The sequence below is a fragment of the Anas platyrhynchos genome, chromosome 3 (assembly GCF_047663525.1).
Source record: "Anas platyrhynchos isolate ZD024472 breed Pekin duck chromosome 3, IASCAAS_PekinDuck_T2T, whole genome shotgun sequence".
In the NCBI taxonomy this organism is placed as follows: Eukaryota; Metazoa; Chordata; class Aves; order Anseriformes; family Anatidae; genus Anas; species Anas platyrhynchos.
In genome coordinates, this window is record NC_092589.1 from 96,460,315 (window position 1) to 96,487,464 (window position 27,150).

At 40.0% G+C, this 27,150-nt stretch overlaps 1 protein-coding gene across 1 annotated transcript in view; it reads right to left on the reverse strand.

Moving 5' to 3' along the window:
• The window catches only part of AGPAT5 (1-acylglycerol-3-phosphate O-acyltransferase 5), a 60,764-nt gene extending 33,817 nt beyond the window's left edge, over positions 1 to 26,947 (reverse strand). Inside the window, exons 1-4 of the mRNA XM_005009206.6 lie at positions 26,488 to 26,947; positions 8,733 to 8,802; positions 8,399 to 8,514; positions 2,527 to 2,616 (exon numbers count right to left, since the gene is read on the reverse strand). Of these exons, the coding sequence (XP_005009263.1) occupies positions 2,527 to 2,616; positions 8,399 to 8,514; positions 8,733 to 8,802; positions 26,488 to 26,706 (495 nt within the window). The 5' untranslated portion in view covers positions 26,707 to 26,947. The remainder of the gene's footprint in view (positions 1 to 2,526; positions 2,617 to 8,398; positions 8,515 to 8,732; positions 8,803 to 26,487) is intronic.
• Positions 26,948 to 27,150: the final 203 nt, after the last annotated feature.

Below are 27,150 nucleotides of genomic sequence, written 5' to 3' on the forward strand. Positions count from 1 at the left end.
CTGGAAAAAAAAAGCCTTCTGGATTTATTTCATTTATTAATCAAACATAGGCATCCACCATGAAAAGCAGAACTCATGGTAGAAGCAGCTTTAAAGAAAAGATTTATGCTTCAACCTCCCTTTACTCCTCTATTAGGCTAAAATTATGCATTAGTCTGTTGAGCCAATTTATGGCATTGGAGCAACACTGTACACTAGTTACAGGTTTCCAAAAGATGCAGAATTAGTGACTTTCCAGGCATGTCCTCCTAGGATTGCATTAAAAAAATCCAAATGTTTCTATATAGCAGAGTGATTTAAAGCAGAGTTCAAATCACGACTCTTATCACAATCAAAACATTAGTGTAACAACGAGACCCTGCATTTTAGGGGATGCAGAGGGCAGACAGTAAACCAGACTCGACCAGAAGCTGCCTATTTGGCTAGCAAGAAATCAGCAGGCCTTTGTGGGAAAACACCCTGCCAGGAGATTTCATCCAGACTAACCAAAGCAAACTGGACCAGCACTTTGCTTAGGGGAATGACTTCAAACACATTTCATACATCCTACTATTTGTCTTTGCTTATTCAATTACACTGCAACTTTTACAGAAAGCAGAATCTTTGCCACTCACACACAGAAATTAACTTGATGTAAAGCAATCTTTCCAACATCCCAGAACTCTTCTGGGTAATGCTGGCACAAATGATCACTACTGAATATGGCCATCTTCTCCCTGTGGACATTATTAGATGGACAGGTCTAGATATACCTATGCTTCTTACGAGCTAAGCAACTGGCAATGGCCTCTGGAAGGCAAAAGATCCAAGTAGCTCCTCAGGGAGAGATTCCCAAGCTAACACAGCACCAGATGATACACTGAGAGATACTGATTTAATATTTGTTCTTCCTGTCGAACATACAAACTAAAGAAATTATACACTTTTTAAGAGTATTTCACAAAGATACAATGTATAGAATGTAGTACATTCACCTTTACTACAATGCTAAAAACATATCTTGGTTAAGCTGTGCTGTATACTACATTTCTATTTTCTACTAGCAAAAATATTTTTAAGACACCAACAACTTCAGAAGTATTTATTAAACATAGAGTGCAATGCCACAGAGATATAATCTAATAAAGAATACATTTTGTGTATATGACTGAAACCAAGATTTGGAACTTTTAAACACAAAATGTGCATGCTCCAGTAGAGAATTAAGCATCTTTACAGAAGGGTCATGCAAATATCAACAACCAAAAAAGTCTCTTTATCCCCTTTATGCTCTGTTACAGAAGATGTATGTTATTTACTGGTGTACTGGGAAGAGCTGCCCCCCAAAAGGACAAGTGGAATTCTACTGAACTGATGTCATTTCATGCTAGCCAAAAACTCAGGGCTAAACCTTAAGTTGTTGTAATGTATTTCTGGCCATTGCAACTTATAGTCTAAAAACAGGAAATAGATCCACTTTACTTTATTAAAAACAAAAAAGCCCACAATGTTCAGGCTAAATCTTAGTGCCCAAACTCATTCTTTCTTGAACTATCTTAAGCAGGGACGCTTTACTCATTTGAGGCATCCAGTAAGTGTAAGACCAGTTTACTTTTTCAACATGTTTGATATGTGCAAACATAAACATTTTATCTACAAAAAAAAAAAAAAAGAGTATTACAAAGGTCGAAACAATCTATATATTCCTTGTACCCAAGCTTCATCTTTAAGAGATTTGCCACTTATTTGGAGTGGCAAGTCTTAATCACATCATTTTAAATAAAAGGAAAGTGCAACTGTTCTATATCATGGCTGGCTGAGTTGTTTTTTGTAAGTCTAGCCAAAAAGGCAAAAAACATTTTAATGCACAGCAAGTAATGGAAGCAAAGCGCAGTGATTCTAACCACTGAGCCACAAACCATACAGGGAGTCATGAGAAAAGTCACTTGGCACTAACAATAAGTCTTCAAATAGAAAATTATCATGAGCCGTTTTTCTGGTTTTGATTTTTTTTTCTCCTCCAAGCATAGCAGACAAAGTAACTCAGTTCTAAGATGTCACTGGCATTAGAAGTGGATTGATCACTGGGATGACTAATTAAGATTTAATAGGAATGATTTTTGACTTTCGGAAGATCAAACAACTGGTATTCCACAAAAATACCAGTCTGACAAGCAACACTACAGCAGTCAGAACGTTGTCCTTTGAAACAGGAGACACTGGAAGTGGCTGCTGAAGGAAGTTACTACAGTAGTTACTATGGGTTCTAAGATTTCGTTCAGATCCTCCCTGCCCTTTACAGACAAAATCAAGAAATTTGCATCATTCATAAAAGGACTAGTAAAATTTCTAGGAGCTTAATTAGAGGGACCATGCTAATTGCAAAAAAAAAAAAAAAAAAAAGTAAAAATACAGAAAGAAAACAAATCCATGACTTCTGTCTTGTAGTTTGTAGATGTGAGGCATGTGAGGCTAATTTCTCCAATAAGCCACTAAAGTGGTCAATGGAATGAGGAAAGGGGGGCAGAAAGAAAGGTATAATCTTACCGAAGTCTCAGCTTTCATCTGGGTCCGCAACTTCTCTCTCATTTCTTTTTCATTGAATTTGGCACTTCTTTTTACATAGACTCCTCCATGCTAACAGAGAAAAAAAGAAAAAAGAAAGAAAGAAAAAAAAAGGATTAAATATTTAAATAGTTTAATGTAGAATACTTGATAAAAGAACAAACAAGATGACAGTGACATTCACCCTAAGGGTGAATGACTCATGCTGCAAATTGCCCACAAGACATTTTCTCCTAGGATGAAATCACTTGAAACTAAATTTATATTTGTACATAAGTTCACAAAATCTGTTTATATAAGGATCAGATGCACAAAAAGTATTGTAAGACATTTGAATTGTCTTGTTTAAAGGTGTTAAAATAATTGACTGGAAGATGGCATTGAAACTGACCCCAGGGATTTACTCCTGAAAACACAGACAAGGAGCTTAACTTGTAGATCAAGGGAAATCCCACAGCAGAAGAAATCCCACTCACATACAAGTAATTACTGGCCAATGTTTTCAATCGTATGTGCCTGCTCTTAAGTAATGACTAATGCAAATACTGGGGTTACATGTATTTTACCTATGCATACAGAATTTACAAAAGGCACTGAAGGAACTATCATGAGCCCTGAAAACATTTTCATGTACTTTACTATAGAACTGAACATTTAATAAAGAAATTAAATACTGAGATAAAAACCGTGTAAGGCAAAGGATTTTATAGAAATAATTTTTACTGAAAGCCATTACAATCAGCTAGGCCATTTCATGGAAAAGACTCATTTTATAACTTGTTCCACACAATTTATCACAGAAAACTTAGTAAAATCTGCCTCATCATACCTTCCTCTTCTATCACTTTGCTTTATCTACAGCTGAGCTACAACAAGTTTAAAACAAACATGGTCTAAAATGAAAAACTGCTACAATGAATTCTGACCAAAAAAAGAAAAATAAAAAAGGAAAATAAAAAGCTCCCAAGCAACAGAATTTCATTTTTAAGTGATGTCTTCTGCAGGGATTCTCTAACTCAATTGCTAACTTGGTCATACTCTTCTTTGCCCACCCTGACTGTTGGCTTTGGGATTTATCAGGTAATTTAGTGTATATTTGTGCTTTTACATGCAGTTAACAGAAAGGTGACAATAAGATTAAACTTCTAGGAGCTGAACCTCATTCAAATATCTTATCTCAGGAAAAGATACAGTACATTACAGATACAGGGCTGTTGTGGTGGATGCATGTGTGTGTGGGGAGCCACCATCTTATCTGAGTGTCATGGAGAGAGCTACAGCTTGAGGGTTAGGAGGAGGCAGCTAGAAGAGAAGACTACAAAATGTTCTTTCAGCCTTTGCTTTCCATGGTGTGGAGAGATGGCTGTGCAACTGCTCAGGTAGCGATATTTGACATGACTTTCAAGTTGTCCTCCAAAAGCTACAGTGAAAAGGAAAGGAAGTCAACGGTGCATTAAGTCCATATTAAATTTCTGTCTTAGCATTATTATCTGTGCTTCCCTTCAAGGCACAGCTGCAATCCTCCACTGTGTGGTTATGGCTGGCAGGGGACCAAAACTATGCAGAGAACAGAACCACCCAGTCCATTGAGCCTGGCCTTAAGCAGGCTGGAGCATCATATCAGCCCCAGCACGCTAGCATTTTACCAGCCCTGGATAGATAATGCCATGAACAGAAAAAATTTCCATCAACTGTGCAGCAAACGGAGGCACACGCTATCTACAAACTTCATATGCAAGGCTGTTTTTAAGATCTGACAGCATTAAAGGGACATAGAAGTCTTATGCTGGAAAGTGACACCACAACTGCTCCCAGGACAGGCAAACTCAGTGTGGTATGAGAAACAATGCATCCACTGTACAAGACTTCCACACAATTTGTAAGTCATTGTTCTGTGTGAACCCAGCTAGGTCAAGCTTTGATTCCAGTCATCCCTCATTTATCAAAGTCTTCCCTTATTTATCAAATTACTAACCAGCTGCAGTAAAATGGGAAAGTACTGAACCACCTTTTCCTTTTTTTTTTTTAAAAAAAAAAAATTGGTGAACATACAGAAATCAAGTTTCTGTTGTTCAGTTTGCTCAGGGACACCCAACACCAAAGACAATTTCAGTGTCCCCACCCCAGACTTCTTTCTTGCTCAGGAATACATTTGTACTCCTAATATCAATATGAGTATACAGACACTTAACACAAGGACAGACAAACAACACATTTTAAGATCACCATTCACTACACAACACCCAACTACATATATGTCAGATTTCCTATGGCACTGGGATACAAAGCTAAAGAGGCAAGATGCCACATTAGTTAAATAATCAGCTAAAATTCAGTAACAACCAGAAGTGTACATGAGCTGATGCTGAATAACAGAAAAGACCTACTTCCTATGCTAAAAAGTCAAGCAAACTTTGGGATATCAAAAATATTTATCACTATTATGTCCTAGCCTCAGCAGGTGGTATAAGATGAATAAGAGCTGGCTGCATTTTGGTGCAGAAAGATATGGCAAAGCAAATTTCAGATCCACCCAAAAATAATAAAACCAGTTTTATGAAAAGAAATCCATCTACCTAATAAATAAAACCCAGAACATAACAGGTTAATCTAAGTGTTTCTTTGCCTTTTTTCTTTGCTATTAGATATTTGCCTCCAAAGAAGAATGTCAGTTATGCAATTGTATACAGCTCAAATTCCCCAATTTGTATTGCATTTCCTTTTCAGTAAGAGATCAAATATATGAATGCTTTTCAAAACACATTTCTGGAAGTACTGTTTTTAAGTTTTTAATTTTTTTTCCGCTGTACTTTAAAAGCCCCTCTCTCAGTCAACAATGGATTATGTTTACAAATATACTTCCTTTGTGCCTGAATTTCGCTCTCCTGGACATCCAGACCACGTTTATTTCCAAACAGGATGTTTACCTGAGGTAGGGAATATGAATTCCGTGAGCATGTCGTAACTACGTGGCTCTGGAAACTTTTAGTGGAGTGTAAGTGACATCACTGACAGAACATCAACAGGAAGGGCAGGAAGTGTTTTATGTTTTTGCACTGTTTGGTGTGATAAAAACAATAAAAATACCTATTAGCTTGCGCTGCAGTCCTGCTGCATCCCGTATCCGTGATTCAAACACATGCACCACCATTGTCAGTAAGCTGCCTTTCATCTGTGTCACTGAATTAATTTTATACAATTTTAACTATTTATCTATATAGTTATATATAGCCCCCACTACATCTTGCAGTAGTTTTATATTTTGATGAACACAAAGCCGAATGGGTTCTCTTTTTTTGATTAAAAGTGGATTACATATGGATTAATTTCCACAGGAACCTTCTTTTCACAGTCAATATATCAATCAGAAAACAGAGCACCGGATATTCCACATAGCAATAGTCATTTTCCAAAATCTTGAAAAAAATGATTTTGGACACCTAGCGATAGCAGATGGAATAGATATCCTGCCTGTATTTTAATTAACTTAGACTTAAATCACCACAAACGTAATGACTACAGGCAAGTACGAACAGCAAAATATTTCCATGCAACGGACTGGTCTCTTTCTCTTCAGTGGAAGAAAAATGAAGAGAACCAAAGTCATTGGTGGGGACAATTATTAGACAACTGAGAAGTCCATTTTCTCCCAGTGGATACTCTCATTGAGGTATGACCAGGTATGGTATTTTGTACTTATTCAGGGAACTGGGAGAGCAATCCCTATACAAATAAAAGTAAATCACACATGGTTTTCTTCTTTTCTCTGCTGCCTATTCTTTTCTAAACACTGCAATTTTAGAAGAAAGGATGTCAACCACACATGCTCTGGCCTAGCTTTACAGCCTACTCACTGCCTATGGCACTCATGCAAAGGACAATAAAAATTTCCAAGTGTCAGGTTGAAAATAGCATTGAACCTGGATCTGCCAGTACCTAGGGGAACCTCTAACCAGTAACACACTGAACGGAAAGTGGGAATCTCAACCATTACCTGTGCTCTAAAGTAAAAGTGAGACGGTCCACTCCCCCTAGAGATGGGCATTTTAGGTGGCATGATCCAATACTCTGAATTCAGTGTAGGCACATACACCAAAGCTAGAAGGGAACATCTGATTGCTGGGAAAGGCCACTGTTTGAGGCACATCCTAGTCTTCAGTATCCTCTGTGAGGCAGTTCATGGATCTGTACATCCCTGTCAACCACCACTCTCTAAACCCAATCCAACTTGCAGTAGCTTACTGGAGGCAAAGTCTCAGAGTTATCCAACTCAGCTGTGGTCTAGTACCAGAGAAGAGCTGTCCTACCTCATTCCCTTTCCTCACCACTGCCTGTATGCTCAACCCTTTTTCCTATTTTTGCTGATCTAAAAATCAATTGATCTGATTTGACTTATGGATTCAAGAGTACAAGAGCTAAGACGTAGATAGGAACACGCAGCCAAGAGCAATGAAGAGAGTAAAGCTTCCAATTTGCACATAAGCACACAACCAGACTGGGTCTAGTCAATCACACAATGACAAGGACAGGCAGTTGCTTCTCACTGTACCATTCTTGCCACATGTGTTGTTCTACTTTGGATCCAGGCATAAAAAGACAAGCACCATCAACAATACATTCCACACTAACAAGAAGAGGTAAGTTGCCTGTTTTTCAAATTTTTCTTTACTAGTATACACTTGAAATCACACTCTGTATAGTATTTTTCTCAGTATACCCCAGACTCTTAGGACAAGCCTAAGAGTCAACTCAAACCACCTAATTCTAGCAAAAGTATTTTTCTAAGGTTTCTCCCTTTTTTTCTGAAGAGGGAGGAAAATGGATTAATGTTCAGAAGATACGTAAAGATCAAAGATGGAAGCCAAAGGGGAAGCCAAAGAAAGAAGGAAGCCAAAGCACACAAAGTGCTTCTGTAACAGGCACTTTGGAGCAGTTATCCAAAACTTAATGCATTTCTGTTCTAACAATTAAGCACCTACCTAAACTACATTTTGTTTCATTTGTATATAGAAACAGTCCTGCTTTCAGAAAAAGCAAAGAATAGACATGACAAATTCAGAGAGGAGTTTAGAGAGGTAAATGTCATTTACATTGTTCTCCATCATTTTAGATTAAAGATCACGATCACTCAGTATGTCGTCTGTACAATCAACATGGCCCATTGTTTCTTCTGTAATTGTATGACTTTGAGTCATATCAGGTTGAGCTCTCAAACTAAAAGGAACTAGAGGAGCATAATGTAGGAAGAGAAGAAAGTAAGAAGTAGTAATAGGAATATGGTTATAGGAATATAGGAATAGGAATATGGTTAGACTCATTTAGGTTTATGGAGTTCTGGCTTAACTGAAGTCCGAGGCAAAACCATTAGGAAGCTGGGATCTGCCTCTCCTCCATGCTATCCTAAATCCTTTTTTAAAAATTGTTTTAATAAATAAATAAAGAAAGAAATACGCACACTAAAAATGTGAATTAACTCCCAGTTCGAAGCATGACCAAAAAAAAAATATAATAGAAAAAAGTCCATGTTCACTTACTGCCAAGTGGGCATTTGGACTGTAAAAAGAACAAAGTATTAGAATATTTTGAAACAGCTACTAACAGATTGTACAGCTTTAATTCTGGTAATAAACACTGGCCATAAAAAGCTTTAATTTAAAATAATAAGCTGATTTTTTAATAACAGTATATTAACTATGAGACACATCTAAGTACATTGAATGAAACAAGATATATTCATGTTCAAACAACTGTCAGCTCAGAGCTCCATCTTCCCATTACATAAGATACATAGAAGGCAAGTACATTATACATATATTTGACCCACAAAGAGTAAGGAAAAAGTGAATGGGCTTACCTGTGAAAAATACCACCCGTACAATGGAAGCCATTTTAATCCATCTTTCAAAACGTACCGGACATGCCCAAGAGCATTCTGCCTGATTGCCAACATGTCCGCAATAATCCAATCAACTGCAGAGACAAAAGTCCAAAATGCTTAGTTAAACCAGTTCTCAACTGACATTGATAAAACAAAGAGCACATTTGCACATTTTATATATTGAAACATCGTTAAAGGTTTCTGAACAAGAAGTTCTAATTAAGAACTCATTAGGGCAAGGCTAGAAAGGGACACAGCAAACAGATGAGCAGATCTTTAGAAGCATTAAGAAAGAAAAAAAAACACAAACCTGTACACTGATGATTTGATAAATATATTACATTTTCTTTATTTTTTGGCAAATCCCCATAGATTATTACCTAAAAAAAAAAAAAAGAAGTGTTAGTTTATTATTAATATTCACCGTATTAGTCAGTGACAAGACCCAGTGAGGTAATTACCTGTTTTCCAAGAAAACTGCCAGCAAGTTAGTACCATTAACCCCATTAATTTTTCAGAACCCATCATGCAATCAACAAGGAAGTTAATGCTAATTAATTAGGGCACAAGAAGTCTTTTCTGTTCTTATTCTTCAGCCCTACAATGGGATCCATGGAAGCCAACCCATAACCATAAGATCCCTACTCTAATGCAATTAAAAGTAAAAGGAACCACAAGACAGACAAAAATATCATTAACTTTATAAATCACATCAGTAACGTATAGGATATGCTTCAGCCAGGCACTCGTTATGAGATCAGTTCAATTTAAGGCTGGATGTTTTCCTAGATTAGATCAAGAAAAAAATCTCAAAGATTTGCCACAATTTTAACCACTAAGAATGAACAAAAATATCACGAGACTGGGGGTTCGGGGACATCTCTAAGTTGGTTTTCAGCTTTTGTTACATTATGTTCTTCTCCATTACTTTAAAGATCCCTTTTTAACCCTGCAATTTTCCTCCCTCAAAAGTTACTACCTAGGACTGAAATAACTTTCTGAGAGCATGGTTAAGAGCACAATGCAGAAGTAATCCAAACAGCTTTGAAAATGGATTAATTCAACTAAATTTATTTCAGATATAAAATGAGAAGCTGAATTAAACCATTTCAATTCTCAACTGAAGAATCTGTACAGCAATTTATTATAAATACTTCCATTAGCTAATTAAGCTTAGTTTTCCAATCAGTATTTTCCAGCTAGCATTACCCCTTGACCCTCCCAATACTAATGGGCCGTATTCCTCGTTTGTAGAAATTAGCTGTACTGAAGACATCTTCTAAGTGATGGGATTCACCAAAACAAAAGCGCTACGTGGGAGGTTTACCCACTTATTATCACTATGTCCCCAGTCAGGACTGTCTAGGTATTTTATCAGGAAGATATAACTAACACTCAGATCTTGATTAAAATCATTTAGTGTGCTGAGTCTCAAATTGATCCTTAGAGCACATTTACAAGCAGCTCTGGAAAATGTGCCAGTTGACCAGGTATACCAAGGGTAACTTTCTGTATGGTAACACTAGGCAAACACCCCACAAAAAGCTGCATGTTTACATTCATGCTGTTGCTTCTTTGCAACTGCACTGATAATCAGACATGCTTTCAAGGCAAGAAACCCTACATTGGCAATTTGAGATATTCAGTAAATATGTGCACAAGAGATCATGCGGCATACAGTAGGGAGAACATAAGAGGATATTACTTATTTGGATTCTTTTCCAGAAAATGCATGTACAATACATTTAACTATTATTTGTAACAAGCCAGTTGACAAGTATATTCTGAACAGTTTCCAAGAAATTCAAACAAGATTTTGAAAAGCTGTATGAGTAATTTTCTCATTAAAGTTCAAGGAGAATTTATAACCTTCCTGCTGACAGTCTCACTACCACATGCTATTTAGTACAAGGTAGCATCAAAGGATCTGATCTTACAGTTCAGGTACAAAGATTTCATTGAAATAAAAAATTATCATCCTATTCTCACTTATAGAGTAAAAGCTTCATTTTGAAGTGTATACTACTAGTGGTGTTATGCACTAGGTCCACAAATACAATATTTTTAATTTCAGTTGAGACTCCACTGTGCAGTTTCTGGCACAGGCTGCTTTAGAGGAAGTGAAAAGGCCCAATACAACAGATCACTACAGCAGAAGGTCCTGATTGATATCCATGCTTTCATAAAAGGTAAGAAAATATGAACAAGAGGAAAACAAAATCTGCCCTTGACCCTGGAAGAGCTGGCCCACACAAGAAAATAAATACGGTTTGAAATACTTAATTTATTATTTTAACTTCTAAAAATTTCTGCTTTCTCTTGTGTACAAAGTCAAAATCTCAGTGTGATCAGAACCACAATTCAAAGCACTCACTTGTGACTATTACATCAGTAAAAACAAATATAATAGATATTCCCTTAAAAAAACACATACGATTGTGTCTGCCAAATGTAACAGTTAATCTGTATTACTTTTTATTTCAATAGGATTGGATGTGGTTCACTTTTTAATCCCAGAGGAACACCCTCTCATTGTTACTGTAAGTAGAGCTCTGCGTACGACATACAGTCTTACCGTAACAGCCAGCCAAAACATGTTTATGTGTAACAGACCAAAATTTTTTAATTGTGATAAAACACACAGCCATGCAGTTGTACAGAACTGAAAGGATCTATCTGCTCCTATTTATAATTAGTTCTCATTAAACACAAGAAGGATATTTTATTTCAAAGTGAAGGAAGGAGTAAAAATAAAAAAAAGGAAAAAAAAAAACAACATTATTTTGCTTGCTTGAATGGCTCAGTCTAAGAGGAGGCCACAGCTTTAACCACAGCATCGTTCAGTTCAGCAGTCTCAACAAAAAGCTCATACAGTTCACTAAAAGCCAGTGAGCAGCTATTCACATATTCAACATTCATGGCCAGGAACTGCGGGCTAGAAATTATACGATATAGCTATTATTACAACCAGAGAAGAGTGGCAACTTCGAGCCTTCGTTGACTAGAGGTTTCCTTGGCTATCACAGGATACCCCTACTCTGTAGACAGCCATGCAACTTTCCTTCTGAAGCATTTTTGTTATAGCCTTGTGCTTCTGCAAACTTTCATTGACCATACATAACAGAGGGTTAAGAGTTAGAGCCTTGAATCCTGCAGAAATGTTGCCTTTTTCCCCTCTGGAATTTGTATGCTGGTGGGTAAGCAGGGGAAGCATCCCCTCAGGGCATGACTTCAATTTCTGGCAATCTGAAGCTTTTAGGTGAACCAGAGCACCCAACCTACGTTATAGCTGCAGAAGGAAATGACACAATATTCTTCTTAATGGTCTCCAGAAAATCTTTGACTCCCTGCTGTTGCGTGTAGTTGTAACTCCACAGAACTCCCTGCTGCCAAGGGCTGTGCAGGAGCAACCAAATCCTTTTCAGACTGCTGGTGCATAACATATCCAGGACCACAGTACAGGCACGCACCTGAGTGATATGCCACAGCACATATACATACATATTCAACCTACCAATAGGTTTGAAAGACTGAGAGGAAAAATGTTCTCTGCCACAATGAAGCAAGTGAGGAACCTATTCAATTGAATAGGTGTTCTCTTGTTTTCTTAAAAAAAAAAAAAAAAGCACAACAAAGAGCAACACAGCAAGCCAAATTAAACAGAGATTTGAGGGAAAACAGTTAACATGCAGATTTATAGTCTACCATTGCAAACATAACTTGGGAATAGAGCATTAAAATGTGTGGGTTTAGTCATGTTTTGGATGCTTCACAGCCCAGTTTGCAATAGCAGGTAGTACCACTGCTGCTGATATGGGTCTTTCACATCTGTTTATGTATCAGTGCCATCAAACCCAATTCACAGAATGTTAGGAGTTGGAAGGGACCTTGAAAGATCATCTAGACCAAGTCAGTTGGTCTCAGATATGGGAAGGGGAACACTAATGAATTCCCTTCTGTGGAAGGTCTGGGACCCAGCTGTTCACATGTTGAGCAGGCACAAGACACACCTCAGAGGCATCAAGGGCAACGCTCTGATGCACAAGCAGGAGGTAATCACAAGTTCTCCTGAAGGGGGAATTTGCTAATTCAATGTTAGGCTGAGCCAGGTATGCAAATGGGGGCTCCTGGGTGATCTGGTGACACCAGCTTCTGTACACAGTGCAATATATTCAGCCAGGGCTGTGCAAGTGCAGTAGCTTGCATAGCTATGCAAAACAGTCCTGCATGGCAGCCACACCTGAATACACTGTAATTTGACAAGCTGCACAGCAACAAGGTGGAACTAGGTTTTGATATCTTGATTAGGAAATCTGCACATACCAAAGAAAATGAAATAGTTCATTTAGTCACATTCTAGCTGTATTGTCTCAGTGAATAGGGCCATGACAAACTAACTCAAGAGAGAAAAGTAATCACACTATCCGAAGACCTGCATGCAGGTCAACTGGTGACCATATCAAACTCCTGGCAAAGAGATAACCTCAGTGTGGTAATTGGATGTGGGTGATCATGCAAGCAGTTCTCACACCTCTGCTTCACTGGCAGTAAGGCAACACAGATGGTTATTGGTAGTAAAAACTTGGGCTATCTCATTTGATGTCCTATTGCATTGTCACACTCATTCTTGGCTCCTGACTTCTCAACCCTCCCTCTCCTCTTCCTTCTTCATGGAAACCAGGTGTGAATTGCAGAACAATGCTCCCCTCTTTGCTATTACTTCACCAACAGAACTGACTAGCGCTGGCGCACAAGGCAGAGAAAAAGGTGGCATATTCTGATCAGGGAAAGGTTCAGCTTCCAGCACACAGCCAACAGCAACTGGAAGGAAGGATAAAAACAGACACATGGTAATAGCAGAACTTCCCTTCCCTCTCCTGGAGGAAGACAAGAGAAACAAAACATTCCAGAAATTCAACAATCGTTTAAAACAACTATACAAACTTCATGTATTCAGCTGTGCTCCCCTCAAAACATGCAGTTCTCTCCATTTTGCCATTTCTTCCTGACTACTTTAGTAACTTGGACTGCCTGCTCTTTGGAAAAAGAGCTTCTGTGTTAGCTGGGCACTACTACAACTGGAGTGCTTATTAGAATAATTGGTATCCTAGGATACTCTTCTCATCTTTTTGTCAAAAAATCTGGAAATAGTTTTGTGGTAAAAGGGTGGAGCTTGCATCAACAAACCTCCAAAAGCAACTACCAGATATGGCTTCTGAAGTCAGTGCGTAACCCTGGGCAAGCTGACTTCTGCAGCATTGCTGCTCTGTTAAGATCTACTGCAACAGTACTTAAATTCTAGTGTTACAGGTATCTGGTGAGATGTTGTTTAAATTCTCCTTTCTTCTAAAAACCTGCCCGATGACACATGCAGCCCTTTGAGCTTTCCATCATCTATCAGCCGTGCTGGCTATTGGGGGAGGTACCATTAGACTGGTGGCTAGCAAATGGGACACCCATCTACAAGAAGGGACAGAAGGAGGACTCGGGGAACTGCAGGCCTGTCAGACTGACTTCGGTGTTGGGGAAGCTCATGGAGGGGATTATCCTGAGTGCCATCATGCAGTACTTACAGGACAACCAGGAGATCAGGTCCAGTCAGCATGGGTTTATCAAAGGCACGTCCTGCTTGATGAACCCAGTCTCCTTCCAGGACAAGGTGACGCACGCAGTTGTTGGGGAAAAGCTGTGGATGTGGTCCACATTGACTTCAGTTTGGCTTTTGACAGTTTCCCACAGCATTCTCCTGGAGATGCTGTCTGCTCAAGGCCTGGATGGGTGTAAGCTTTGCTAGATTAAAAACTGTCTGGGTGGCCAGGCCCAAAGAATTGCAGTGTATGGAGTTAAATCCAGTTGGAGGCCGGTCACCAGTGATGTCCCCCAGGGCTCAGTACTGGGGCCACTTCAATATCTTCACCAGTGATCTGGATGAAAGTATTAAGTGTACCCTCAGTAGGCTTTCAGATGACACCAAGTTAGGCGTGAGTGTTGGTCTGCTTGAGGGTAGGAGGGCTCTGCAGAGGGATCTGCATTGGCCAGACCAACAGGCTGAGGCCAAGTGTGTGAAGCTCAACTAGGCCAAGTGCTGGGTCCTGCTCTTGGGGCACAGCAGCCCCATGCAGCGCTATAGGCTGGGGGGAGTGGCTGGAAAGCTGCCTGGCAGAGAAGGACCTGGGAGTATTGGTTGATAGTCGGCTGAATATGAGCCAGCAGTGTGTTCAGGTGGCCAAGAAGGCCAACAGCATCCTGGCTTGTATCAGAATTACTGAGGCCAGCAGGACTAGGTGAAGTGACTTGGCTCTGGTGAGGCCACACTTCGAGTACTGTGTTCAGTTTTGGGCCCCCACTACAAGATGAACATAGAGTCCCTGGAACGTGTCCAGAGAAGGGCAACAAAGCTGGTGAAGGGTCTAGGAAACAAGTCTTACAAGGAGCAGCTGAGGGAGCTGGGGTTATTTAGCCTGGAGAAAAGGAGGCCAAGGAAGACTTAATCACACCCTACAATTACCTTAAAGAAGATTGTAGCAAGGTGGGTATCAGTCTCTTTTCCCAAGCATCAAAGTGATACGACAAGAAGAAATGGCCTTAAGTTGCACCAGGGGAGGTTTAGGTTGGATAGTAGGAAACATTTCTTCACTGAAAGGGTTGTGAAGTATTGGAACAGGCTGCTGAGGGAAGTGGTTGAGTCATCATCCCTGGAGGTCTTCGTGTAGATGTAGAGCTTAGTGACATGGTTCAGTGGTGGACTTGGCAGTGCTAGGATAAAGGTTGGGCTAGATGACCTCTGAGATGATCTTTTCCAAACAAAATGATTCTGTGATTCTAAACAAAATATCCCAGATCATAGGATCTATTTACCCTGTTTGACAAGAAGCAGGCTCAAGGCAGGACATAAATGGGGGCCTTATACTTGGTCAAATTTCTTAGGTATTCAGATGCCCTACTATAAGCACATCAAAATGTTAGCTTTCCTTCACAGAAGATAGGGAAGCACTTTTATTCTCATTTAACAAATACGGGTCTCACTTGCCTATACCATAAAGATGCAAATCTTCCCCCAAACCCTGAACAGGAGGGTTCCACCATTTTACAGACTCAGAACTTTGCACTGTCCTTAGTATTTTTCACAAGCAACATCTAAGCTCAAGGGAATGCATGAAGATGAAAGGCTGAATGGGAAAGAAGAAAAATTGCACAATTTTGTTGTCAGCTGCTTTATCTCTAGCACTGCAAAACGTTTACCTTTAAATATATTTCTTCCTAAAAACACCTTTAGATCACAGACAATTTGTAGGTAATGGTCATATTATCATTATACATCATAACCTCTTTTAGCCAAAGAGACTACCTACTCAAAACATAACCGATCAAGTCTGAAGTCAGCTGCTCAGGCTCAGCACCAAACCATAAAATCCCAATGCAATCCATTTTATTGGAGCAGATAGCTCACTCAAGTATTCTGCAGCTATTTATTTTACTGGGGTTCTGTGAAGAAAACCACTGCCAAGAGGCTGAGCAATGGGACATACTGAGATTTCTATATGAAATTCATAGATTGTTCTTTAAATCATTCTTTTGATCGCACCAGAAATCCCAGAACTCCAAAACCACAGCACGATATGAAGTTACTGGCATTTTATTCCCTTTTTGCAATAAGACTATATTAGCAACATTATTATGTATGACTAAATCATACCATCTGACGTTAAGGATGAAGCCTGTACATTTTTGCTTTCATTCTACGTTTTGGTCTGATGGTCTAAATTGATGAACTGTTATAAAGACAAGCAGTTACACTTCATTCAATGGCACAGCACCAGCTACATGGACAGAAGCATAGTTCTGATGCTGAATATAAAGGCTTTAAAGTTTCCTGGTTGAATTAAAGAGATTATTAGAATTCACTCATTAATTAATGAAAATCGCCTTCCCAAACAATCATAATCAACGTAACCTGAATGGAAATGCAGCTACCTAGTGTGCTAATTAAAAGATACATTCATGTTTTCAATAAAATAATATCTGTATCAGTAAAAATAAGACTTCAGAGTCTTATTCTGTGTGCATTTGACTATTTTTTTTGTATTTTAGCATGAAAAAGACTTTTAAATATTTGGGCTATAAAAATTTGTTGCCTACTTTTTCTGGTTATACAATGAATTAAGTAATTTTAGCTGCAGGCGGTTGGTCTGAAGAAAAATCTTGGTAGTTTCACTGCCATCATTGTACCAAAGGAAATCAAGTAACAGCAATAACAACTACCACACTTATTTAACACAAAAATCCCACAGTCCTGTAAGAGGGACTTGGCAATAGATGGGCAATACCATTTGTTTAACTGGAGTAGTTTTGTTTGCAATTCTTATCTGCTTGGATCTTTCACAGATGCTGTACAGAGGACTGAGTCATTACAGGCTTACTCCTACAGAAGTATTACCTGACTTTATTTATAATCCTCCTCAAAGCCTCACATAGTGATTTACAACACAACATGACCTTTATTCACACCAGTCTAACATCACTTAGAGATTGATGTGTATAGTTCTGGAACTCCTCTTTCCAAGGGCGACTGATTCAGTTGGTATTTGTAAAAGGGGCGCGGTGGTAGCACAAAGTTCTGGGAAACATGCACAATAACTGCGATATCCAACCTGAACAAAAGAGTAATTTCAGAGAGAGTAAGTTGTCAAAATAGTATATTGGGCAAGCTCTGCTTATTTGTATTTATTTAAGCAATGGTACCAGACTGGATTCAACCATAACCCAGACAAAGGAGCTCTTGGCTTCTAGGAGAGCTCAGTGCTGCAGAAAAGGATTCACAAGACCTGCACTACCAAGTCTGCCAGCTTTGAATTGCCCGGATGTAGCCCACTGAAAGCACCGAAAGCAGATGCAGATCTTAAATCCCATCATGCCCTAACACACTGCTCAGTGCTTTTAGAAGGTTCATCTAAGGACGGTGGATTCTCTCTTCTGAAAAAACACTGCTAAATCAGCTTTTCAAAGTGGTGAGGCTGTGTGTATGTAGAAGGAGCTGAACTGATGGAACACATGAGTACACTTTGTGCTTTCACTCATTACGTTAAAGAGAAATATCACCATTCTTTCCTTTTTTTTTTTTTTTTTTTTTTTTCCAAATAGAAAGTAAGAGACAAAACTGTTTTTGAGGTCCCCAGTTCTGCCAGCATATTTGAAAGCACTCTGTAGACACAGGAGCTTTGCTTCTGCATTCTGATCAGGCTTATATATGGTTTGGGAACTTCACTTTAAAACATGCACAATTATTTCACTCATACCTGGACTCCTTAGCTATCTGAGGAACCATTAAAAAGGCATCCATAAAACTTAATTGTTTCAGCACTGGTGACAGATTTTGGCATCTACTTTCTGAATAAAACCTACTTCCAATGCCAAAATCATTTACTGGATCTTTCTGCAATTGGCCTGCTTTTGATCACAATGCAATTCTGTGAAACAGATCATGGAGTGACACACAATTACAGTCAGTCAGTGACCATTTGGGAAAGTCAAAGTCAGAGCATCTAAATGACTCTTACCATAAATAGCCAATAATTACATTTTTTTTAAAGACAACAAAAAATACAAGTACTGAACTTATTTCAAATACATAAGCATATGTGAAAGGAGATTATTTATAAGCTGAGATTTCTACAGAAGGGTTTTTCTGAACATCTGGCATCTTGGTAATATGTAAAACCAGGGGGGCATGGAAGTATTCTACCTGTTTCATTAGGCTACCTCCCTCATAATCCTTTGGCAACTCTGGAGATTTTTTCCACACAATTTTCTTATTTTCTTAAAAGAATGGAAAAAGTGACCCACATCAATTTAGCCATTATTTAGTTTGCTACTCTTCTGTAGTGGGAAGTACATAACACCTTCTCCCCCTCCCCCCACTAAAACCAAAACCAAACAAAATAAAACAAAACAAAAACACAAAAACCCTAGCAATTACAATGCCTTGGTACATTAAGCATGTTCTAAAAATGTAACCTTTTGCGCATCTCTCACCAGCCAGAAGCAGGAAACCTTGTGGCAGCAATACAATTTGCAGTGTTCCTTCAGCTACAGCTCTTTATAATAGGATCTTTGCTTCTAAATGTGAAGGACTCCCAGGAAGAGTTGATTAAATTTTTATCTGTAAAACTCACGCAAGTGTTTATATCTAGTACAGGTTAAACTGGTGTGGAGTTATCAGTGAGTCAAGATGCGTGAGAAAGAGTAAGATGAAAAAAACTCCATGTTTGCTGCTTGTGATAGTGGAATAAGATTTCCAAAAGCTCTTCCACATATCACTTTCAGTAAGTACTTATCATTTCAGCATTACAGACTTTCAAGAAAAGGCAAAGACAAGGCAGAAGACAACATGAGAGAAGGTGTCTGAACTAGCTGCAACATATCTGGCTCCAGATCTGAACACAGTAAACTTGGATGAGCCTCAAAAAGTAACCACATTTACCATCCCTCCAACACCTCTGCATACCACCACAGCACGCGAACGGGCTAGTTCACCTGTAGCTTGCTTGGGACTGTGCACCATGTTTGCTTACACAAGAGAAAACGCATGCCCTCAGATTCCCAAGCAGCTTTAGAAAGCATACAAAGCAAGTCTTCAAGACATTCTGCAAGTTCAAGAGGAAAAAATATTGCAACTACCACAATACAGTTACAAATCATACTGTTTTTCTTCATGTTTAGATATGTGCTCAAATATAGAATTTCAATCAAATCACAGGTAGCTAGTTTCATATCTAAAAAAATAAAGGAAAAAAAATCAAACTAGCATGAAATACATGATTTCCTAGTCCCACACCGAGAATCTGTAACAGGGAAGATGACAAGTAGTAAGTGACAGAGATGAAATGAAGAAAATAATTTCCCTGTTTTTCATCCCAAATCTCTTCAGAGCTTAAATTCAAATTGACAGAACAAAGATTAAAGAATGCATTTTTCCCCTGAGAAGTTATGCTTCCTCATAATTGTAATGTCAAAATCCTTGACATCTGAGCCTACTTTATCTAATGCAAGTAAAACTGAGGAACAAAAAAGACACCCTGTAAGCCTGAGGTAAATAGTTGGAAATAATTGGACTCAACTGCTTAACTATGAATAGAATCTTCCCTTAGCAAGAAGTGTCTGATGGCATAGTACGAGGAGAAAAACTTCTCAATTAACAGTCACCCTTACATAAAGCATCTGGATGTATTATGCAAGAAGAAGGAGAGGGCATGGAAGAACACTGCAAAACTCCATGGCCCAGAATGTACCAAAACAGAGTTCAGCACAAAAAGAAAAAGGTGTATAAAACTCATGCAGGTTAAGAAAGAAGTGATAAATAACATCTGTATTTCAAAATATAACAGATGAGGCAAAATTAGGATGACTTACATTAAGAACTGAATATACTATAAATCTATTTTAATCTGAGTATCTAAAGCAGAAAAAAAATTAAATCAAAGCACAATATTGTAAAACTAACAGGCTAAATACTCAAAAGCAGAATTTTATAAATGCTTATAATCAAAGCTATCTTTTGATTTTAGCTCCTCTACAAATACTTTACTCCTCCTACAAATACTTATCTTTTTAGGATTTTCTTAGGTATGCATAGCTATTTTTGGCCTGAAAACATATACACTAGTTTTAAATTGCAGACAGTATTAAATAAGGCTGATACGAAATTCAGGTTCACTCATGACTTGCCAATTAGAAAATATATGCCAGGCAAATCTCCACACAAAGTTTCTGAACTACGAACCCAAACAGAGGTAGTTCTGGTATGGGTAACTGATACGTGATTTCTAAAAGAACTAACAGAACTAATTTGCAACTAATTGATTTTATTTTCCATATATCAGGGGGATAGGAGGAGATCAGGATCAGCCATGACCAAGGAATCCCTCCATACTATATTTTATCCAGATTGCCCCAGTGCCAGAAGCTGCAGCAAATAAAAATGCTTGCTGATACCCAAAAGAACTGCCGCCTCCAAGGACTTTTAGCTTCACAACACTAGCCAAATGCAGTCAGAACAAAATTTAAAATATATGCAAATATGTCTTTTGCAATATCTAAAAAAGAAAGAGCACAAAGCTTACATACCGAATGTACCTATTTTTGCTGCCTCACACCACAGTGGAACGTAAGAGTCTAAAATTAGACATCCATCTCAATCTGAAGGCAGCATCCCTTAGGCTTAGCAGGTATCACTTAATTTCTGCTACAATAACAGATAGGACTTTGTTGTAATACCATAAAAGACACATACGCCTGGAGAAAGCTGCTTTCCAAAATCCCTAATGAGATGAGCCAGGGTAAACTGCCTTCATTGAGCTAGTATAACTGCAGAAAATTTTCATTATAAAAAGCAGGGCTTCTGTCAAATGTTTACCACACAGAAATGATTCACTTCGCTACATTCTCAATTACCTTTTCAATCTCAGCACTGCTCCAACCCCCAAGACTTATTTCTAGCATTAGACATAAACAATTCACGATTTATCTTAACCTCTCACCAGCTAACGTAGTTTCACAAAGTGGCCACATTGCCTAACCAGAGCTGCTGCTGCTCCGTGATGCCATTTCCACAGTGTGCTATAAGCCAGGTCCAGTGGCAGGATTGCCAAAATGACAGTCCTAAAAGGCTCTGTCCCACCTGGCCTTGCTGGCAGAGATGTGCCTCCCAGCTCCAGCACCTCCCAGTACTCTCCCACTCAGAGCTGTCGGGCTGGCTGCCCACACCAGGTGGAGAGCTCAGAGACCTCAATCACACATTTACAAAATTAGGACCATGAAGTGCTACTATCAGCACCTTCTGTGCAAATACAACCAGAGAAGGATGAAAAGCAGCACCTCCTTTTAACTTTCTGGTAGTGGCGTCTGCCCAGGTCCTCATCTGGAGGAGGTTCTGCCCCTGCTGCATCTAGGGACAGAAAACACCTCTGACGTGAGCCTCCTACAGCTTTGCCCTTGCACTAGTGCTGCCTACGTCTCCCCACTTGGGCCCTTCTGCATTACCTGTTGCACCATGGAACAGCTTCAAACGGGAAAGCAGAGAGCGCCTGCAGCAAAGATAGCCCGGCCTGGCAAAGCTGCTGTCCTGGGAATAAAGCTGGGCGCAGACCTCATACCTCTCACTTCCAACACAAATAAGCCAAAGGCTACAACACTGAGCTTCGACACCCCAACCTCACATTGAGCTCTCCCCACAGGCTTCCCAGCAAGCCAAGACTTGGGGCCTGGGCTTCACTCTGCGGGACAATATAGTCCAGAGACCAAGCAGTGTCCCTGAAAAGTTCTGATTTGCTCAACCTTGTCACCACACAGCAGCCCAAGCTTCAGTACCAGCCCAGTACGCATGTTTTGTGTAGCTGGGATCTCATGGATTTTCTAAAATAATTATTAGAAACACCACAGCTACGCAAAACAACACCAAGGTTGTGTCTGATTCTCACAGCCCTCCCAGAGCCCTGCGATGACAAGGAAAACCAGAATTTCATAATGCCTTTAATGAAAGCACCACTTCCAAAAATTCCTGTTCAGAAGAAAGTGGGGGTAGGGCGAGAGAGCTGACACAAGCACTGAACAAAATCCACGCACATTAATTCAGCCATGGATTTTACTCAATTGTCAAAATCTTTCAGATGGAAAATGATCCTTTAGGAAGCAGTCCAAGTGATGATTTCTTTATTATTTCTTCACTGCCACTCCATACAAAATATCAAACACAATTACAACCAAAAAGGTTGAAGAATGTTCTGATCCCAGCTGATCTGAAACACGTGCACAAACACAATAGGCATTAATTTCATCACCCTGACAGCAACTGGGATAAGATGTTAAGGGTCACAGAGAGATGATAGCACTCATCATATTGAATTACTAGTCTTTTCAGCCCTTCAAACACCCTAATCACAGGCGTATTTGCAGTCATTTTGGTTTTCACATTCTATGTTAAGATGCAATCATCTATTGTCTGTGCTGTATGAAATAGAGGAGTGCGGACTTCCCTAACACAGTAAAGACAAAAGCTGTAAAACAACCACACTGTTCACATGCTACTTGAGGATTTGGAAACTTGTGGCCAAATCTACAATTAGCACAAGCAAATGCAAGTCCTCCAATGCACTTGAACTGCACCTGTTTATGTCAGTGACTGCTTTGGCTCATCGCTGGTAAAATTAACACCCTTTGCTCTCTAAGACTTCCTACTCACTTTACAGAGTTCAAGCATGTCATATACATTCATCCTAGGAAAAAATACCGTAGCACTTCTGCAGCTTACAGCAGGGCAGGTGAGATTCAATGTAATTGCATTACTACCCAAAGCAACATAGGGCCAAAACAGGGCCCTTCTCCCTGTTCCGCTTCCCAACAAACCACCTTTACAGTTTTTCATCACTATGACTTTATAATCCTGGAGGTTGTTGAAGAGTACTGTCACAACGCCACGTATAGATTAATTTTATATATATTTATAGCTCCTTAATAAAATGCATGGATATTTGCCAAGCTGCAATTGCACTGACAAATCTCCAGAATGCTACAGGATTTCACTTTATAGTCATAATGTTTTTGTACAGTTTACCCAGTTTTCAGGATTGGCATGTTCCGGCTTGCTTTTTGTACTCTAAATACTGGTTCTTCGGTTTTCTACAGCCAACTCTTGCATGATGATTAGCAATAGGACTATTTATGGTAATTCATTTACAGAATTCTAATATTGTTGGAAAACCTAAACTGATTCCATCTTAGCTCAAGTTCTATTTAGGCTTTCCAAAACAAATCTTTTTGGTGAAAACATTAACAGGTCTGACTTAAACTTTAAAAAGGAAAAGTATTTGTAATATGAGAAAATGAAAAAACACTTTTATCTATTTCATGAGCCATTCTTTAGATTATAAATACTTAGAAATGATTCACAACAATTATTGCTCTGTAATTGTTTCAGATCTCAAGCCAAATACTTAAGAGAAAAGGAATTATTACTGTTTCAAGACTTGCTGACACACAGTTCGGAGTATCACCTTATCTGGTTACATTTCACAACTGAAGTATGTGCTACAAAGATAAAATGTCTTTCTAGCACAAACTAGAATTTTTGTTTTAATAAACTTGACTTAGAACACCCAAGTCAAGTGCAAAATAAGAAAAAATGTTTGCACATATGGTCACAAGGGAAAGACAGGATTAAATACTCTATGGATGAAAAGCCATTGATGCACAGATACATAATTTTCCTCAAAAATAAATAAATAATTATCCTGATATTTCACTATTTCATTCAGTCAAAAAATAATCTATGTTCAAAATCCAAACCAATTTTTAGTCTATTAACACTCCACTGATGCTAAAAATGAGAATTTCAACAAAATTATTATTTTAAGGTCAGACATCTCAACTATTCACAACAGCCTCGGAGTGTTATCGTATCGAAAAACCACAAACCCTCTAAGCATAATAATCTAAGGAATGAACAGAACACAACGTTAAAGACATTTTTCTTTTGCATAGGGTGAGACTGCAGCAGTGCTGAGAAAGTCACTTAAGTGATTTACTGAATCAAAGCCTTAAGTGTCTGTGTAATCCTACTTATTTCAGTGAGACTAGGCAGTATGTGCTGGTATCCTGATGGATCAATTTGTTGGCCTCCCTTTTATCCAGTTATGAAAATTATTGCAACAAACTTAAATCGACTGAATAAAATAATGGACCTCAAAGAGATGCTGAACTCCTTCCATCCTATCATGAAGTCTTAATGTTTGTAAACCCATACAACTGTCTTTATGAAGCTACTTAAGTTCATATTCTTATATTTTGGGGGGGAGATTGCATATAATGATGTTACGCTTCTGAATTTAATTACATGCCTTATAACAGCCAATTCACAGGAGCTCTCAGGTTACCATCCCAATCTCATACACTCAGGCACATGCTTAACTTTCCACTGTGAGTTTCAAGTTAAACGTGTTCAGTGTTTGCATGGGAAGGTCTGAAAGGACACCCTGTTTCTCCTCCCTAAGTATATCGGAGATCTCTTCCACTGAAATGAAACACAAATCTTAAGGATTCTTCCTCTTACCTTTCTACATATGCATCACACTTTCCATGTTTTTATTTAGCTTTGAGTCTCAGTTACTATTTCACTTACCCTATAACATGTGCCAGGTTGGTTTTGTGAACCTTCCTCTTTGTTTCTGTGATTCTTTATTTCAGCTTCGCCTGCATCACCTCCTCTCCTCCTAATATCATCTGCTGCTCACTCTGACAAAGCATCTCTGTTTAGATGTTGTTCTAACTGATCACCTGTACAGGCCTCTCTCCTCTGTTTGAATGGAAGAATTTCTATCAATGTAACCAAAGAAAACAAAGGCGGACTGACAATGGTTGCCTTTTTGTCTGTTTTGGTTATCCTTGCCCATTCTGTACCTTTACATGATAGGCATTTTTTGTGAAAATGTTTTTTATCAAAAGTTCAAAGTGGTTGCTACTCTGTGCGCCATGTTTGTAGGAAAACTGAATAATTTTCCTGTTACAATTTATATCTTGATTTTTTCTTGCTCTCCATCTTTCAAGGAGTTGAATTAAACTACTACACTGCTGCTTTCCGCAGCTAATTACCAAAGTGTGCTACTACACATCAAAATGCCTGCATTAAAAGATGCTATACAAAGAAATAAGGCAGATAAAATAGTAAGTATTTCACCTGTGAACTACTGCTTCCCCTTCCCTTTTTTTATTTAAAAATAAAAAGATGTAAATCACAACACAAGTTAACTGATTTGGACAAGATACAAGGGTGAGGTTACATGAGTTACAAGTTGAGTTAGTTAAAGAGTAATCAAGGCTAAAAGAAGATCTCACTTCCCTTTTGTATCTTTTCTATTCATCCTGATGTCAAACTGTGCAATTTTGCTCTCTGTGTAGCTGGCTTTGTGGGTTTCCATGAGAGCTGGTATTAAGTGAGGCCTACAACCACAGCTTGGGAGCAGAAACTAGGGGAGACCCAGCCTGATTTTGAAAGAAACGTTTCATAAGTCAGTGGATGAATAACTTAGCTGGAAATATCAAGAAGGACCTATTTGTACCGGCTCTGTAACATGCTAATCAACATGTAAGCACTTGTTATTCTTTACTCCCAAGCACATACAGCTGACACTGACTTCAAATACACTTCCATACACTCAGCAACACCGAAAGTCAGGTTGAGGTACAGTGAGTATCTTTTAAATACAGAATTAAAAGTCTCCTTATTTACCTTTCAAATTGCAAATAAATGTGTAGCCCTTTCAAATATGTAACGTGTGATGAGAAAATTGTTAAGTGAGGTATTATTACTTGCACCCAAATGATCTGCTGGTTGTGCAAGAGAGGCCTCCAGTCCTGTCTTCTTAACCTGAAACTTTGGACTGCGCTTTCTGGGGTACTGGATAATCGCTGTCCATGGCTGATCCAAAATTTAACAGCTGAACCCTGACAGCAGGAAAACTGTAAGAGACCTGCGACGCTGTAATAATTTAAAGGTTATGAATCTATTTATTAGAAACCTGTGGATGCATGAAGTGCAATTATGGTTAGCTACGATTTCCTTATCAGCTCTCAGTGCGGTACCGCAGGTGTGCAGGACAGGCCGCGCGGTTCAAGCGCGCAAAGGAGGCTGCCACTCGGGTGCTGACCGAGCATGGCTGCTGTCATGTCCCTTCTGCATTCTGACCTGCAAAATGAACACAACACCGGCACGCCGTGAAAAGCATCACTGGAAGAGCAAACACAACACTGGCACGCCGTGAAAAGCATCACTCGAAGAGCATCGTCGGGCGGCGCTGGGCGGGAGTCCTCCTCGCGGTCTCAGAGGCTTTGCTGGGAGGGGAAAGGCCAAAGCCTGCACCTGCTGCCAGCAGATTTCCTCCCTAGAGATTTCATCTGGCAGCGACCGCCCGGGCCCCTGGCAGGGATGCGGGGTGGGCATGGGGGACCCTACAGCAGGTCCACCACCACCACCACCAGCAGCAGCAGCAGCGGCGGTCCCGTCGCAGCCGGCTCACCTGCACGCCCGTGTAGTTCTCGAAGAAGAAGAGCACCATGCTCTGGTAGATGGTGTAGAGGCGGTCGTCCACCTCGCGGTAGAAGCGTGCGGGGAGGAGGGCGGAGAGCAGCCTCCATGCGCCCCAGGCCAGCACGTAGGTGGGCGCCGTGCCCATCATGACGGCGGCGGGCAGGAAGTAGCGCATGGAGTAGGTGTGCAGCACCAGCGACAGCAGCATCTTCCCGCTCGCTCCCGGCCTCACCGGCACACCCGCACGGGCTCAGGCATCGCCCGCTCCGCCTTCCTCCTCCTCCTCCTCCTCCTCCTCGCCTCCCCTCGCCCCGGGCCGGGCCCGCCCGCCAGGCGGCCGCCTCCCGCAGGGTGCACCCGGCAGCGGGCACCGGCTCACGGCTCCCCCAGCGCCGCCTCCGCCACCATGTTGCCCGGCCGCAGGAGGAGGAGAAGGAGGAGCGGCGGCGGCAGGAAGGCGGCCCCTCACCGGCCGCGGGGGGGCTTCCGGGCCGGGCGGGCACCGGGATGGCTCCTCCCCGCTTGTCACGGCCGGAGGGGACGGCGACGGTGCCAAGCCCGGTGGGGAGCGGGCGCCCGCAGCCCCGCGCCGAAATGGCCGCGGCAGGGCTGTGGGGCTGCTCCCGCACGGCGCGGGGCACCCGCGCTTAGC